This window comes from Mesoplodon bidens (assembly GCF_964165515.1).
Source record: "Mesoplodon bidens genome assembly, chromosome: 3".
NCBI lineage: Eukaryota > Metazoa > Chordata > Mammalia > Artiodactyla > Ziphiidae > Mesoplodon > Mesoplodon bidens.
The window spans coordinates 2,481,996-2,500,342 of record NC_138178.1 but is presented as its reverse complement, the minus strand read 5'-3'; the positions used below and the strand labels follow the sequence as shown (position 1 = coordinate 2,500,342).

Genomic DNA, 18,347 nt, shown 5'->3' with positions numbered 1-18,347 from the left:
TGCCCCAGCTGCTTTACCTTTTAAATGGAAATAATGTGATGTCTGCAAAGTACGCGGTTTAGTGCTTAGCAAAGAGTAAATGTCCTAGAGTGCAAACTAGTTCTTGTTTTTACTTTTTAAAAATACCACATAGTGAGGAAGAAGAAACCATTCAGACTGCTTAGGAATGGATTACTTCCTGGGGATAATCTTTAAAAAATAAAGAAATGCTTTTGAAGTGGGAAAAGTGATTTCTTGGGGAATGTAAAGCCTTTATTTACTTAAGATTACTCAGCAAAAATAATTGCTTCTGATATTTATTTTTTGGAAGGGACTATTTCCTTAAATGACAAAGGCACCCTGCTAAATTTGATATAAATGCCTACATGTTTTTCAACATAAGATGCAGGATATCTATCTATATTTCATTAAAAAAAATCAAAGACACATAAAAGGCAGTTACTATGAACAATTCAGAGGGGGAAAGAAAGCATTCTGGGTTGTTATTTTTCCCAGAGACTAGCCAGTGCTGGATGTTTTCATATTTATAAGCTTTGTTAATCAAAAGGCGGCTGAAATGTGGTTCAAGTTCTCCTGCGGAATGTGTCCTTCTCATCAGAGACAATCTGAATGCTGTCCTCGGCCAAGAACAAAGTGACTGTTAGAAACTCAATATATGGGTGTTTTGTCCTCCCAATGACTTATGCATTCTAACTCCTGCACTCTCCCTGCCCCCAACCTTAAAAATGAAACGACAGGGGCTTTTGTCTGCTTTGAAAACCACACGCCCTAAATGTAGCTGTGCAAATGAACAAATGGTTGAGGGACAGGCAACATGTTAAGAAGGAGGCTGGGCCGGCAGGGCGGAGCAGAGGCAGCTGTTGACAAGGTAGGACACTAGCTGGTTAGCCTGGCTCCGGGCGGGGGGCGGGGGAGCAGCCCGGAGATGCTGGTTACCTCCTCACTACCGCCCCTTCCTGGCAGCACGGGAGTGTGAGAAAGGAGAAAAGCCAGAGGTGTAGCCAGAAGATTTTCCGAAAGAGAAGCTAAGGGAAATACTATTGGAATTAGCAGGCATTAGGGCAGTAGAAAGAGAAAAGCAAACGACTGGGAAGTAATTTCCAGCAGCCCCTTTTGAACACATGACTTTCAAAAGCCCTGCCACCAAAAAGAGGGCAGAGGAGAGTTAGTTTCGGTGATGTGCGGGACATAAGCCAGCTGGACCAGAGATGCAGTCACTCAACACAAGCCGAGAGCTCGGGAGGTACCTGGAAGGCCAGTTGATAAGCGAAGGTGTGTCCCCTTCGGAATCTTTCTGGAGAAACCACTCATGTTTGGGTTTCCCGGTACTATTGTGTACAAAAAACAAAACTTCAGGTAATGTCTATGAAAATGTCGACATATACACAGACTTAATTATTATAATTTAAAACTCTCAAGGCTGATTTTTCTTAAGTAAAGAATAATCCTTGGGCTTCCCTGGTGGCGCAGTGGTTGAGAGTCCGTCTGCCGATGCAGGGGACACGGGTTCACGCCCCGGTCTGGGAAGATCCCACATGCCGTAGAGCGGTTGGGCCCGTGAGCCATGGCCATTGAGCCTGCGCGTCCGGAGCCTGTGCTCCGCAACGGGAGAGGCCACAACAGTGAGAGGCCCACATACTGCAAAAAACAAAACAAAACAAGAATAATCCTGGCTTTTGGGCTTCCCTGGTGGCACAGTGATTGAGAGTCCGCCTGCAGATGCAGGGGACACGGGTTCGTGCCCCGGTCCGGGAAGATCCCACATGCCGCGGAGCGGCTGGGCCCGTGAGCCATGGCCGCTGAGCCTGCGTGTCCGGAGCCTGTGCTCCGCAACGGGAGAGGCCACAAAAGTGAGAGGCCCATGTACCGAAAAAATAAATAAATAAATAAAAAATAGTGTCCATGCAAAACAATACGTATCAAATAAAGGTAATAAATAAAAAGAAATTCAATAAGTTCATATCTTTAATTGCTATTCTATATTTTCCTTTTATATTTGTCATTGAACAATGCAGCCAACATAACAGTTACCAAATACTAATGCAAGTCCATCTGATAAATGTTTATTGAGTTCCAACTATGTACAAAGCACTGAGCTGGGCTCTGAGAAGTAGCAAAGGTGAATCAGTATCACGCCAGCCATTAAAAAACTTACACCGTGCTAGGCAGGATAAAATAGGATTTATACATTCACTCCTCAACGCACAATCGAATATAATGCAAGCCTGAATGTGACAAAGTAATAATGCCAGGCTGAAGATATCTTACAAAAAAATCATAGGCAAGGAAAACCTTGTGGTCATTATGTAAAGCAAGACACAGGAGGAATACTCAAACCACCGACCTGTACCCTCTCACAATGTAAAACGAAAGCATGGAAATTCTACAGGCTAGTTAAAATGTTTACCAGCTCAAAACCTTGCCAACCTACCTGTAAGAGTCCTTCAAGACCAGGCTGGAAACACATTTCAGATCAAAGTAATTTCCAAAAGAATAGAATAATAATTAAAATAAAATTCTCTTAATTTTCTAAACTTTGGGTTTTGGTTTGAGCTCACAGGCAAGAGCCTGTCGATCATCACTACCATGCATTTTGCTGTGACCACTGAAATCTGTCACAACTAGATGTGGACGTCTGTTCCCTAGTCTTGCTACACCCAAAGCAATTACCCCTCCACCCCTCCCTGCCTCCAGTATCATAGCCATTTAGCCCGGGGTAAATAAAAAAAAGTCAGATGTATGGGAAGCCATCTTATTTCCAACAATAAAGGGTCTAATTTCTCGACATTTATTTAAACATAGGAATAGTTTGGCATATCCTCTGTGGCCTGGAAAGGAGGCAACTGATGTGGCTCAGGATACAGAGGAAGAAGAGCGAGCGATGGATGCCTGCTTTGGAAAATCATCAGCTAGTAACTCATATGCCTACATCCCAGAGTCATTTTAAGGCTCAAATGCTTTTTGTACGATAGAATGCTTTGCAAACTGTGACATATGCTATACAACTTTCTGAATATAACCTTCATTAATCAGAATAAACCTTGGTCAGTATTGCCCTAAAAAATGATCAGGCCACTTATGAGACCAATAAGTTCTCAGGATGTAATGTACAACGTGGTAAATATAATTAACACTGCTGTATTTTATATATGAAAGTTGTTAAGAGTAAATCCTAAGAGTTCTCATCACAAGGAAAAATATTTTTTTCTATTTCTTTGATTCTGTATCTCTATGAGACGATGTGTATGCTCAACTTACTCTGGTCATCGTTTCATGATGTGTATAAGTCAAATCATGATGTTGCACACCTGAAACTTACACAGTGCTGTATGTCAACTATATCTCAATAAAACTAGAAGAAAAAAATAAAGATAAAACCAAAGACAAACAAAAGCAAACAAACTTATCAGGGGGTTGTTTAAGAATATGTTGCGGTCAGCATTTGTAAACTGAAATCATACCCAGACCTGGGGGATCTGCTGGGATCCATTGATCTGTCACAACTTAGATGTGGGACTCGCCAAAAAGCCAAATAACCACTACCATCGTGGTGGATACTCAAAGCTTGACGCCTCACATATGATAAATACAAATGTATGTGACAAGACATAAACGAATGTGAAGGTGTCACGTGGAGACCGCAGCAAGCCCTTCACAATGCTGGTCTCCTCCTCGGCTTTCCTCTCCGAGACGACACAGCACTGCACGTCTGTGAGTTCCTGGTGAGTCCCCTCCCACTTGTAAGGAGAGTGGGTCCAGCCTGAGTTCGCCCTAAGTCAATTCAAAGCAGGAGGAATTTAGAAGAGCATGTCTCCAAGTAAGGCTTTCAGGACCCTTGAGGTCGGCCAAGGCACTTACTAGGGTGAGGTTTTCTGCCATCAAATCCAGGAAGAAGGTGGGGCAGGTGGGGAGAGACCTACATTTAATGAAACGCCCGCTGTCCACAGGGCTGTCCTGGGCACTTGGTCTGCTCCGCGTCGCAGAGCGTGGCCGCTTCTCCGCCCTTCTCTGACTCACCCACTGCAGCCGGCAGTCGACCCCCTCCCCTGCCCCTCTTTCTCTCCTCACCTTCCTTGTCGACTCCGCCCCCCCGCCTGCCCCTCTAAAGCTCAGGGGGCTCCACGGCTCTGTGTCCTTTCCTCCTCAATCATCAAGGCCGTGACGATCTCACCAGCTTTCACCCCCCTGCGGACCGTCTGCCAGTGGTTTCTCCCCATCCGCTCCCTCCCTTGAACTCAGGCCCTTGGGTTCATTTCCATTTGGGTACCTAACAGACATCTTAAAGTTTACGTGTCCAAAACATGAACTCTCGATTTCCCTCCAAACTCAGCTTGTACTGGTGTCTTCCCTATTTCAGCAAACGGCGACGCCCTGCTCTGAGCTGCCCCGGCCACAGGACGGAGGCTCACCTTTAACTCCTCTCTCTTACGTCACATCCAAGCCATCGGCAAATCCTATTGGGTCCCTTCAAAAGATGACCTCTTTTCACGACCTCCGCTGCGTTCACACAAGCTCAAGCCGCCGCCCTCCCTCACCTAGATGACTGGGATGACCTCGTAATTATTCTACTTGTTTTCATGCTTGCCCACCTACCAGTTCCGCAGCCACAGTAATCGTCTTAACATGGAAGGCAGTTTGGTCATTCTTTCCTTGGAAACCCTTATACGGCTGCACACATCATCTAGAGCAAAACCCAAAGCCCTCGTGATGGGCAATAGGTCCCCACTGATCTGCGCTCCTCACCTGACACATCTCACCGATGTCACCCCAGCACTCCACCCCACTCCAGGCTCCTGCCTCACTGGTGACTGGGGGTTGCCTCAAACGCTCCACACATGGTGTCCACTCAGGCCTTTGCAGGGGCTGTTTCTCCCTGGACCCGTCCACCTCCAGAGCTGCGTGGCTCGCTGCCTCTCTTTGTGTAGGTCTCTGATCCACTGCTACCTTATCAGAGAGACTTTCCTAACCACTTTATGTCAAATAGCAGCCCCAATCGCTTCCTTTTTTAAACATTATTTTTAAAAATTTTAATTATTATCTATTCCTTGAAGTATAGTCGATTTACAATGTTGTGTTAATTGCTCCTGTAGAGCAAAGTCAGTTATACATATATATATATATATATATATATATATACATACATTCTTTTAAAAATTCTTTTCCATGATGGTTTATCACAGGATATTGAATATAGCTCCCTGTGCTCTACAGTAGGACCTTGTTGTTTATCCATCCTATAGACACTAGTTTGCATCTGCTCATCCCACACTCCCAGTCCATCCCACCCCCAGCCCCCTCCCCCTTGGCAGCCACCAGTGTGTTCTCCATGTCTGCGTCAGTCTCTTCCTTTTGATTAAAAGTATGCTTTCTTCCTTGGTGGCACAGTGGTTGAGAGTCCGCCCGCCGACGCAGGGGACGCAGGTTCGTGCCCTGGTCCGGGAGGATCCCACATACCGTGGAGGGGCTTGGCCCGTGAGCCATGGCCGCTGAGTCTGCGCATCGGAGCCTGTGCTCCGCAACAGGAGAGGCCGCAACAGTGAGAGGCCCGCGTACCGCAAAAAAAAAAAAAAAAAAAAGTATGCCTTGGCTCCCCACAATGGTGACTTGAAGTCCAGCACTGATCTGGCTAATCCACAGGCTCCCAAACCTAGGGAACATAATGGAAGTTTGGGACCAAGTTTTCCACCATGGAGCACTGCATGGTGGCTAGGGGAGGCCCAGACTCAGATGAAAAAATACATCATTTTATTAAGGGACAAAATTTATTTCTGGGGCCTGGGGGGCATTGTTTTGAAGACATAATAATAGCAGGTGAGTGTTTTAAAATATGAAAAAGAAAAGAGATCACATCTGGAGAGTGGCAATGAAGCCATGGGTTCTTTTCTCTTTGTTTTTTAAATCTTGCATGGATGCTGTTATTTTGTGTCTCTTAACATTATGCTTAACTATTTTTTAATAATTACGCTTGGTTAACAAGTTAACAGTGGGAAGGATTAGTGTCATACAAACATAATGAGTTGAACATATGACACCACCAGCCTATGTATGAGAACTAAGTGAGGTCCTTACAAAGTCAAGAATTGATGTAGGTGGGGAGAGGCACAGCGGTGATGAAACTTTTTCTCTCTGGACAGGGGTAATGCTTACACATCTCCCCAATTCACCAGCCTGTGTCCTTAAAATACTACATGCAGTCTGATGTAAATTATACCTCAGTTTAAAAATATATCACTGTTGCGACATGGAGAACAGACTTGTGGTTGCCAAGGGGGGGACGGGGAGGAAGAAGTGGGAGTGTGGGGTGAGCAGAGGCCAACTCTTATGTACAGGATGCATCACCAACAAGGTCCTACTGCAGAGCACAGGGAACTGTATTCAGTATCCTGTGATGAACCATCATGGAAAAGCGGATGTAAAAGAATGTATATATATATATAACTGAATCCTTTTGCTACACAGCAGAAATGAACACAACACTGTAAATCAACTCTACCTCAAAAAAATTTTAAAAAAATCTCACCGCCAGATTATAGAGTGAAGCTTTCTTGAGTAATCAGAAGGTAGGGATAGAGTCTTCTTGGGGCAGAATCAAGATAAACACGTGAGAAAACCAGTTTCTTCCAGGCTCCCTCGGGGCTAATCTCAGTGCTGAACGCCAAAGGCTGCAACCTCGGCCAAGAAAGGGTGAGAGGACGGAGGGCTGGAGGGAAGGGGTGAGTCTGTGGCAGGGGCTGGAGCGGCCTTCTGAGGGGGATCAATTTCCTGTTCCCGGATCCATTTGGGTTTCCACATCTCCTGCTTGGCTTCTAATGAAGTAACGAAGCAAAATAATGCAGGGATTCAACTGCCTTGGTCAGACACCAGCCTAGAATCAGCCTTTCGGGGCTGGAGACTGCATTGACAAGGCCCCCCCAGCGGCCAGCGGCTTTTCGGCTCACGTATCATGATCCCCACTCACAGCTGAACAGTACTCATGTGGACTCAAGACCACATACAAGGATTCTAAGCCCAGACAAAGCGGAAAGAGCCTGGTAATATAAGCAAGGGCTGCTCCAAGCGTACTCTGCTGATTGGGGTCAGTGGTCCACAGTGAGATGAAAGGCTTGGACCAGAATGTAAATGACCATCCCTGAATCCGCTGTGCAGTTCAGTGACATCTTCCCAGCACAACTTTCTTGAGGAAGGAAATGACCCAAGACTTACATTCCTTGCAAGTCCCTTATGTGTTGTGGGCTGATAAACCATTTGCAGATTGGCTATTTCAGGTGGCACTGCTATTGTCTCTTGACACTTTATGAAGACGTGGAAAACAGCAGAACGTTCATTCAGAAATGACTGATGGAGCCCCCTGGTATGTGTTAGATGCTGGGAAGGAGATAGGAAAGTGACTGAGACATGGTATCTACCCTTCCTGTAAGGCTTCTACTAAAGCAATGCTATCACTGAGATCATCCTTACCAATCTTACAGATTGGCTTAATACCAGATTCAAGGCACCATGTTTGGGGGAATCCTGACAAAATCGTGAACATCCTTTTCTGGGTGTGTCAGCTTTGTTGTAGGACGTTGGGCATTTAAATGTCCCTCTTCCTGAGACATGAGGTGCAGCTGAAGCTGCATTTGTGAGACACCTCATTTGGTTCCTGAGCTCTTTCTCTCCTTTCCCCCTTTTGGCAGAATCATCATCAACCAGAAGCCAGACTGGTAACACTAGGGCTCCCTGTACCAATTCAAGCTTCAGCTTTAAAACCGTGCTGGGCAAAGGACAATCTGATAATGAGAAGAACAGACTGCTTTGGGAATCTAAGCACCAGAGAATGTGTAAGAGACTCCCCAAATGACTCTGGTTTCTACTATGACAGACAGAAGGTTATACAAACTTGGAGAGGTCAAGAAAGCAGGCAGATGGGGAGGTGGACTCTCTGAACGTGCTCTCATAGGTTGACAGCCCAAGGAGAATGAGATCCCCAGGTGTGAGCTGAGCACTGCAGAGCACAGGTGGGCCAGTGCTACCTGTGCTATTGACAGTTCATGTTCATTAATGTCCCCTAAGACTGGACTAGCCATTTTGGCAGTCAAATAAAGAACTTAGTGTCCACTAAAAGTTCTAGGTCTGTTTCCCATGAACCGCTATTAAATCAGGTTTCCCCAGTCCTGAACTTGTACACTGATTTTTTTTCCCCTTCTAAATACAGGACTTTCTTAAATTTCATCTTGTTAGTTTCCAGCCATTGTTCCAGGTACACGTGCTCTTTTGCCTCCATGCTCCTGTTCTCTCTTGCTTCTCTCACTCTCTCCCTCCCTCTAATCTCTTCTCTCTCCATCCCTCCCTCTCCCCTCTCTCTCTTTTTTCTATCATCAAATTTATTCACACAGTCCCTCCTCCAGAAATCTGACCACCCTACCACTGGCATCTCCCAGATCATCTAATGAAATGCCAGACAGGACCAAGTTAAGGACGAAGCCCAACTTGGAACCAGAGACTCCATCACCTCATGCCTGGGTAACCTCTTTAGTGACCTCCCTGACTGGAATCAATTCTCCTTCAGACCAATCCCCCCCACTCCTCCAGAGCTATCTTTCTAAAGTACATCATCGAGCATACTTGTTTTAAAACCCTTCAGACACTTCCCACTGTACTGTCCACAAGGAGAAGGCCAAGTGCCTTGTCGTAAGATGCTCCAGGGTTGGTCCCCACCTGGCTCTCCTGCTTCAGCCCGTCCCCCTCCTTCTAGGTCACCTGAAACAGCCTCCCCTCCACGTCTAGCAAACTCGCCACATCCTTAAGGACTTGGTTCAACTATGCCCGCTTCTCCAAGGGAGAAGGTTGGATACTTCATCTTGGTATATCTCCCACACTTAAAAAAAAATGACATGCCCACCCAAGAGCACAGCGCCTGGCACAAGACAGTTTTCTTAAACTACTTCAGAGCTGAAATTAACCCATAAATCAAGACTTCTGAGGTCTGGGTGGATGGACAGATATCTATTGAGTTTGAGTCCCCCCAGACTATATGTTTTCATTTTGTTTATGAGGATGAGGCTTTTAAATACCTTATGAAAATCCACATAAATGGTTTCTATAATATCCCTGACCTTCTTTCCTAAAGTTTCTAACCTTCAAAGGGCAAAAACAGCAAACCCTCTTTTCCACTATCATGGAAAATAGAACTGACATTAATAACAAGAGCAGCGTGTCATGGAAAGAACTCTGATGGATTCGGAGACCTTGAGTGATCGGATCCTGGACTCAGCTATATGGTCTGAATCCAGTTCCTTAAGTTCTTCAATCTTCAGAGTTTTTTCATGTATAAAATAGATTTTTAAACTAAATAATCTCCCGGGTTACTTCCGGTTCTAAGAGTTTAAAATTCTTTATCATAGAATATCTATTTTGTGGGGTCCTGGGGTGAGCCAGCTCTCCATAGGGCAGAGGTTACCTCTCGGGACAGGGCTATAGGATTACTGTGGATGAGATGGTAACCTTGAGTGTAACAGAACTTTTTAATGATGTGGCAACTGTCTGGCAGAGAATTCTATCACCAAGAAATAAGAATTCACCCAAAGTTGTCAAAGACAGGAGTTGCTCTGAGTTTGTATCCCTAAGTATACAATATGATGACATGCTTTAACTCCCAATAACCCCTAAGAGTTAACAGACAAAAAAGTGCTTCCTGCCACCAAAATGAAGTCAAATCCAGCACAGTAAAATTAGTTTCACCCTGTGGGTGTCCAGCTCTAATTATATAACAGCTCCTAATTATAAAACATGATTCAGCTTAGGAAGAACAGTTATTAACTTCGGCATCTCATTAAAATTAAAAATTTATTTGCTGAAAGTTGTTTGTTTGGAAAAACTGCTAATGATTTCTTTGTATTTATTAGCAGTGAATATGTATGCTAATATTCATACATATTATGAATGAATATTATGAATGTGCAAAGGCACAAGCACACAGGCAAAATTTTATGTTTTAAAATCTGGCAGACTTTTGCATTTTTAGGACATACCAGCTAGTGTTTGGTGTGACACAGTCTTATTTCATTCAATGGACAGAAATGGATACTTGCCAGTGAAAATAGAATAAAATGGAAAAAAATGGCAATGAGTTAACCATAAAAATAGCCCAAAGCTAGAAGAACAGGGCAAGGATTGATGTTTGGGGATACAGGGACTGAAAGGTGAAAGCGATCCTGTGTTGATCCAAAAACAGACACGTGAAAAGTACCCAGCGGTCTCTTTAGAGAGTAGATCCTCGGAGATCTCTGTTCTTATGACATTCTGCCCCGACGCAGAGTCTCTGTTAGGAACCTTCCTGCCCTGCTAGAGACAGGAGCTGACCCAGGAACACAGATGGTCCAGAGGCAGTCGCCTTCCTCAGCATCTCTCTAATTAACCAAAACAATGAGCTTCAGGCTCTGGAGATGGTTTTTAGATGCAAACCTCTCACTGGGAGATGTCCAAACAATCAGAAATAAAGGATAAAAACTCTAATTCAAAAAGATACGTGCACCCCTGCATTCACAGCAGCACTATTTACAACAGCCAAGACATGGAAACAACCTGTGTCCATCGACAGATGAATGGATGAAGAAGATGTGGTATATATATGTGTATACACACACACACACACACACACACACACACACACACAGGAATATTACTCAGCCTTGAAAAAGTATGAAACAATGCCATTTGCAGCAACGTGGATGGTCCGAGAAATTATCATACTAAGTGAAGTCAGAAAGAGAAAGACAAATATCATATGACATCACTTATACGTGGAATCTAAAATATGACACAAATGAAGATATCTACAAAACAGAAAATGACCTAAAGACATACAGATCAGACTTGTGGTAGCCAAAGGGGAGGTGGGGAAGGAGAGGAATGGACTGGGAATTTGGGATGAGCAGATGCAAACTATTATGTATATGATGGATAAACCACAAGGTCCTCCTGTAGAGCACAGGGAACTATATTCAATATCCTGTGATAAACCACAATGAAAAGAATATGAAAAAGAATATATACATGTATAACTGAATAACTGAATATATGTATATATATCACTGAATATATATATAACTGAATGTATAACTTTTCTGTATAGCAGAAATTAACACAACTTTGCAAGTCAACTAAACTTCAATAAAATTAAAAACAAAAGAAAACACAACAAAAAAAGTTTTTTGAATTAGAAAGAAAGAAAGAAAGAAAGAAAGAAAGGAAGAAAGAAAGAAAGGAAGGAAGGAAGGAAGGAAGGAAGGAAGGAAGGAAGGAAGGAAGGAAGGGAGGGAGAAAGAAAGAAAGAAAGAAAGACAGACTGCAGCATAATCCTGCTTCCTTCCTAGTTGGCCAGAGTCTGCAGGTCACAGTGTTGCAGAAACAGATCATTCTGGAGGATACCCTGGCCTACCTTCCTGGCCAATGCTCCATTGCCAGGGAAGCCCAGTCTAAACCATCAATCACCAATGGCGGCTGCCCCCGGTCAAATGTCAGCATCAGCTCTGCATGAAACCCCCATCATCATTTTCTGGCCACGAATGATACAGTTTGCTACGTGGGAGAAGGTGTGATGGGGATCCCAGTAGAGTAATAAACAAACAAACAAAAACAAGGGTGTTCCAGAGCAGGTTTCCACTAGGAAATTAAGTGTGATTCTCTTCTTTCCAGTCATGTAGGGAAGTATAGATGCTCAGGAGAACAGCAGCTGTGGGACTCAGGGTAGTGAATGAGTCCCTTCACGCACAGAAGTAACCGAGATGGTACATCTTATTGCTTTTAATATTAAGAGATATGCCAAGGAGCAAATTCAACAAGAGCTTTGAATTTAGGATTTCTAATAGAGCTCAGATTTTTAAAATTTTGAGTAATAATTCATAGGCCCCCGATCCCTTTGAATTTTATTCTAAAATCCACAGTGACTGAAGTAACAAAGAATGGTTCATATCCGTCACACCACCTCTTCAGAAAACATAGTTCCTGAAATCCCAGACTTACAGGATTTGGGGAATGGCAGCTGGGAGGTGTTTTATGCTCTATTACTGATATAATATAGCATACACACACACACACACACACACACACATATGATGTGGTATATATATACTGCTCTGTTACTATGTACATTCTTAGTTTGCTACAGAACAATGTTTTCACCTGACTTCCTGGGAAACTAACAGGGTTTCTGAACTGAAGACCCTGTGACTAATATACATACACACACATATATTAACATACACACATACACACATTAACATACACACATACACATACATATGTTCTTTATCATATAAACTGAACATTAAATAATTCTTAAATAAACTTACTACTCAGCTAAATATTGCCCTAGAGATTGTTACTGAGCTTATAATGCTTAAAAACAGTATAGTACAGTGTAAGAACTAATGATTATTCTGTGTGTACATATATTTCTGCGTTAGTATATATGAGAATATACAAAAACTATGCATTCGATATCTGGCTCACATTTGAAATTTAGGACACCACGGGCAGTCTTTTGATGTTATAATTCATGAGTGATGTATTCCTATTTAATTAATGAAACAAAAAGAGCCTCTTTCTTGTGAGCACAAAATGAAACGATGGAATGGGAATGACTTAATTCAGAGATGAATAGTTCCAAATCCTGGTAGAGCTAGGTGATGAAAGAGTAAAATACAGCAGTGAGAAAAATATTCCCTTTCAGTGATAGGACAAATCCATGATTAAGTATGGTATTCAATTGTTTTGTTATTTGTAGATAATTATTTTTGGTCATTCCTTAACCTTCTAAACGTCTCTGTCACATATTTCTAGGTCAGACACCATCTTATTTTCACCGGGTCACCGAGGGTTCTTTGGTTACTGTTTTAGTTCACGAAGTATTTTTGTCCTTCTTCTCCCCAAATGGAAGTGAGACAACAATGACCTTCTGACACCTGAATTTCCTGGCTCTGGAGAAAGGACAACTAGCAGAACGTTAATCCATTTAAATCCGTCTTTAAAAGGTGAATAAATAGAATCATTGCCAAATAAACCCCAATGCTATTTTAACATCATACCTGTCACACATTATGTTCCATCCTTTTTTAATGTAAATACATCTGAGGTATTTTCCTTATATGTATGAAATGATTTGTGTTTCTTTGCCTGTAAGTCATAGAATTGTATGCCTTGAGTGGCTTCAAAAAAAATAAGGCACGTGCTTCCTTGTGAACTCCTTTACAATTTCTCAATACTTTTAAGCCTTTCTTCCATGAAAGTGAGGTGCTGTCAAGGCTAAGGCTTACGAAAATTTCCAGGTAACATGCCTCTTCAAATAATCTAGAAGGAAGTGGGCTCTTAAGATTTTAAGTGATATATATTTTTGAATATTGAGCTTTTAACTCACAGAGAACTATTAAGAATCCTGTCATTTTACCTGGAATACTCAACATGGTTTTAATTATTATTACAACTGCTTCAAAATCTCATCTACTATATGGGATCTAGATGGTTAACCTAGACACCATGATAATAAACAGTTTTCATGATATGGCACTCAGAAATTAGATTCCTTATTATTTTTTAACCCATGTAACCAAACTGCGATGTTAAGTTTGTTTGTCCTGCTCACACAGCCCATGAAGAGTTTGCTTTGATAGAGGGTAACTAACCCCAAAACACTGCTTCTACTATGAAAAGCAAACTTCCCAAACAACAGACTTACCTTTCATAGTACGAGACAATAGCTCGCTAAATTTTAAGCAGTTAAGTTCAAAGGCTGAACAAAGGCCCTCAAAATATAGTCAGGATCCATACTATTGAATTCTCTTATTAGAAACTAATATCCCTAAATATTCTAGTATAGATGATCAAGCAAGTGGTGACAGGTCTTGAGGTCAATATACTTCAATAACTAAAATAAGCCGCTTTAGATACATAACTGCCATATGAAGATGACCAGATTTACTGTTCCCCAATGTGGAATAAACAGGAGTATTTTCCAACATCCTTTTTTTTTCTTCCAGAATAAGTTTGCTTTATCTCGGGTTCTCATCCTTCCTCAATTCACCTGCAAAGCTAATGCTTGTTTGAACTGCAAAAATACACGTCGGAGTCTGTCTAGACAATTAACCCCAAACCGTTATGTAGGATGTTTAAGTAGATGGCATTTTAATTGGTCATCACACTTATTAGATTTAAATATCTAAACTGAACTTAAATTTAGATATTTAAATTGAGAAAGAAACACATATCCTCTCTGGCATCTGACTTTTTGATTTTATTCCTTTTCTGATTTTCCATAGGTTGACCCTATGACACAGCGATTTCTCCTACTGGCTGATCCTTTCAAGGAGGTGCTCGTATACACAGCTGTTTTCCTAGCGTGCCAATATACTTATAAAACAGATGTTACAGTTATATGCAGCATGTATTACAGTCACACTTCATACCCTAAACTGAGACCCAGTGGAAATTGGTTAGTGGTGTCCTTCTGCTTTGTGACTTTAAATGACTGCAACAAAAACAATCGCACCAAAGTCTTGGGTATGACCACAGAAAAACAAAGAAAAACACAGTTGTTAAAGGTGAGCGAGAAACACAGTAAGAAGAAAGGTCATGAGGAGGACCTTCAAGATGGTGGAGGAGTAAGACGTGGCAATCACCTTCCTCCCCACAAATACATCAAAAATACATCTACATGTAGAACAACTCCTACAGAACACCTACTGAATGCAGGCAGAAGACCTCACACTTCCCAAAAGGCAAGAAACTCCCCACGTACCTGGCCGTGTGGCTGACAGGGTCTTGGTGCTCCGGCCGGGTGTCAGGCCTGAGCCTCTGAGGTGGGAGACCCGAGTTCAAGACACTGGACCACCAGAGACCTCCCAGTCCCATGTAATATCAATTGGTGAGAGCTCTCCTAGAGATCTCCGTCTCAATGCTAAGACCCAGCTCCACCCAACGGCCAGCAAGCTCCAGTGCTGGACACCCCATGCCAAACAACTAGCAAGGCAGGAACACAACCCCACCCATTAGCAGAGAGGCTGCCTAAAATCATACTAAGTTCACAGACACCCCAAAACACACCACGGGATGTGGACCTGCCCACCAGAAAGACAAGATCCAGCCTCATCCACCACAACACAGGGACTAGTCCCCTCCACCAGGAAGCCTACACACACACCGAACCAATCTTACCCACTGGGGGCAGACACCAAAAACAACGGGAACTACGAACCTACAGCCTGTGAAAAGGAGACCCCAAACACAGTAAGTTAAGCAAAATGAGAAGACAGAAAAACACACAGCAGGAGAAGGAGCAAGATGAAAACCCACCAGACCAAACAAATGAAGAGGAAATAGGCAGTCTACCTGAAAAAGAATTCAGTGTAATGATAGTAAAGATGACCCAAAATCTTGGAAATAGAATAGAGAAAATGCAAGAAACATTTAACAAGGACCTAGAAGAACTAAAGAGCAAACAAACAATGATGGACACCACAATAAGTGAAATTTAAAATTCTCTGGAAGGAGTCAATAGCAGAATAACTGAGGCAGAAGGTAAAATAGTGGAAATAACCACTGCAGAGCAGAATAAAGAAAAAAGAATGAAAAGAACTGAGGACAGTCTCAGAGACCTCTGGGACAACATTAAATGCACCAACATTTGAATTATAGGGGTTCCAGAAGAAGAAGAGAAAAAGAAAGGGACTGAGAAAATTCTTGAAGAGATTATAGTTGAAAACTTCCCTAATATGGGAAAGGAAATAGTTAATCAAGTCCAGGAGGCACAGAGAGTCCCATACAGAATAAATCCAAGGAGAAATACGCCAAGACACATATTAATCAAACTGTGAAATATTAAACACAAAGAAAACATATTAAAAGCAGCAAGGGAAAAACAACAAATAACACACAAGGGAATCCCCATAAGGTTAACAGCTGATCTTTCAGCAGAAACTCTACAAGCCAGAAGGGACTGGCAGGACATATTTAATGTGATGAAGGAGAAGAACCTGCAACCAAGATTACTCTACCCAGCAAGGATCTCATTCCGATTTGATGGAGAAATTAAAACCTTTACAGAAAAGCAAAAGCTAAGAGAATTCAGCACCACCAAACCAGCTTTACAACAAATGCTAAAGGAACTTCTCTAGGCAGGAAACACAAGAGAAGGAAAAGACCTACAATAAAAAACCCAAAACAGTTAAGAAAATGATCATAGGAACATACGATGTAGAGAATGGACTTGAGGACAGGGGGAGGGGGAAGGGTAAGCTGGGACGAAGTGAGAGAGCGGCATGGACGTATACACACTACCACATGTAAAATAGATAGCTAGTGGGAAGCAGTCGCATAGCACAGGGAGATCAGCTCGGTGCTTTGTGACCAGCTAGAGGGGTGGGATAGGGAGGCTCACGAGGGAGATGCAAGAGGGAAGAGATATGGGGATATATGTATACGTAAAGCTGATTCACTTTGTTATACAGCAGCAACTAACACAACAATGTAAAGCAATTATACTCCAATAAAGATGTTAAAAAAAAAAAAGGTCCTCAAAGTGTGTCCCCATGATACCTGTTCAATTTATTCTTTTAAAAAAGAACACACCAAGAATTATATAAATAAAAAAGACCAGGAAGCTTTCTGCTTCCATAGAACCTGTGTTGAGACTGCGGAAATTAAAAAACCATAAATCACATTATTTCTGCGGTGAGCCCAGACTTCCGCAGAGCACTGAGGACCCCCAGATCCCAGACACAGCGGTGGCAGAGGGGACGCAGGTATCCGCAGGTCATCGCTTACCTGGCTCGAGCCTCGGCGGGGAGCGGCAGGTCACCTGTGGAGTGGCTCGGAGAGGCAGGCTGCCCGGGTGATGGGCCGGGCAGGCTGTGCATTGGCTTTGGGGACCTTGGCACTTCACCAAGGGTGCAGTCTCGCCCAGAGAACGGGAAGGATGAGGATCCCTCCCCCGCGGGGGGCAGGTCTTGGGCTGGCCCAGTGGCACTGGGCTCTTGACCTCGTCTTTGGTTTTCTACGTTGAGCAGCACCTCTGTGTCGGAAACACCATCGCGCCGGTAGAGGGCATGGTCCTTGGACCCAGCCATGCAGCTCCTGAGCCCCGGGATCTCGGTCCTGGGGTAGGAAGCGCCCAAATCTTTGCTGGACTCAGCAGAGCGGTCACTTTTTCCTCCCCTTTTCTCAGCAGTCTCAGGGTCCTTCCTGGACTTGCTGTATCGAGATGGAGATTCGGCGTCGGCTTCCGGGTCCAGGGTGAGCCCATACTTCTCTGCCAGCTGCCTTCTCCTCTCTGCTTTGTACCTGGCGATCCTTTCGGCTTTGGACTCTAGGCTCTGTGTGTCCATGATGCTGGAACCGTAGGGGGAGTCACCATGGATGCCCAAGGATTCTGTGCAGTGTTTGGATCGAGTCTGCTTTTCTAAGGAAGAATCCAAAGTTTCTTCCTCTTCATTTGATTGGCCTACAAGAAGGTCACACACACAGATTTCAAGCAAATCATAAAATGTGGTTATTCTACTCTGTTCTGTACACAATACGTTCCGAGTGCCCAGGCTGCAATGGTCCAATTTCTCACTTACGTGTAGCTGCCTAAAATGATTTACCTGGGAAGTTGAAGAAGTTTGAGGTCTGCAGTGAAATACATAAAGGCTGTGATGTTCTATGGGCTGCATAAGCTGCATCAAGCATGGCCTCAGCTAAAGCTCAGTCCCGACAGTCCTCACTCTAGTTCAGTGCCTATTTTCCCTTATTTACTTTTCTGCTTTTGAGTTTAATATTTCATGTGTGAGGCCAGAGGACGAGTTCAGACTCCTCTAGAAAAGATAACAGATATTCGAACTGCTGTAATTTGATGAGTGATGGATAGTGGTTTCATGGGAAACCACACAGGATCCAATAGTAACCATAACAATAATGGCCCATGTCAACATCCTCCAGGTGTGGCTGTGTTTTTTTTTTTTTTTTTTTTTAACAGAAGTGGCTTTTTCCAACTATACTCTGCATGCTTGATGTAGAAAAGGTCTACAGTGAAAACACAGGAAGGTTAATCTCCAAATCACCAATAATCACTAACATATAATAATCAGTAATAAATAAATGGATAATTTGCTAAACTTTTCTATATACTCTTTCTAGTCTTTTATATAAGTGATTTCTTCTTTTTATATAAGTGATTTTTTTTCTATAAAAAATAACTCATATTTTATGTAACCTTAATGTCCTACATAAAACATTTTTCTTAAGTGTGGAAATCTTATTTTGAAGACATCATTTTATTTTAAGGCTTCATAATATTTCACACTATAGGCATTCCAGAATCAATTTAACCATTTTCA

The 18,347-nt window shown here is 42.9% G+C and overlaps 1 protein-coding gene across 9 annotated transcripts in view; it reads right to left on the bottom strand.

The window, feature by feature from the left end:
* Window positions 1-18,347, bottom strand: part of SVIL (supervillin) — a 241,506-nt gene that overhangs the window by 68,114 nt on the left and 155,045 nt on the right. For 7 of the 9 annotated variants that reach the window (XM_081228434.1, XM_081228436.1, XM_081228438.1 and 4 more), the window contains exons 8-9: window positions 16,798-17,473; window positions 1,248-1,328 (exon numbers count right to left, since the gene is read on the bottom strand). In XM_081228434.1, coding sequence (XP_081084560.1) covers window positions 1,248-1,328; window positions 16,798-17,473 — 757 coding nt within the window. The remainder of the gene's footprint in view (window positions 1-1,247; window positions 1,329-16,797; window positions 17,474-18,347) is intronic. The other 2 variants (XM_081228437.1, XM_081228441.1) reach the window with 1 other exon arrangement.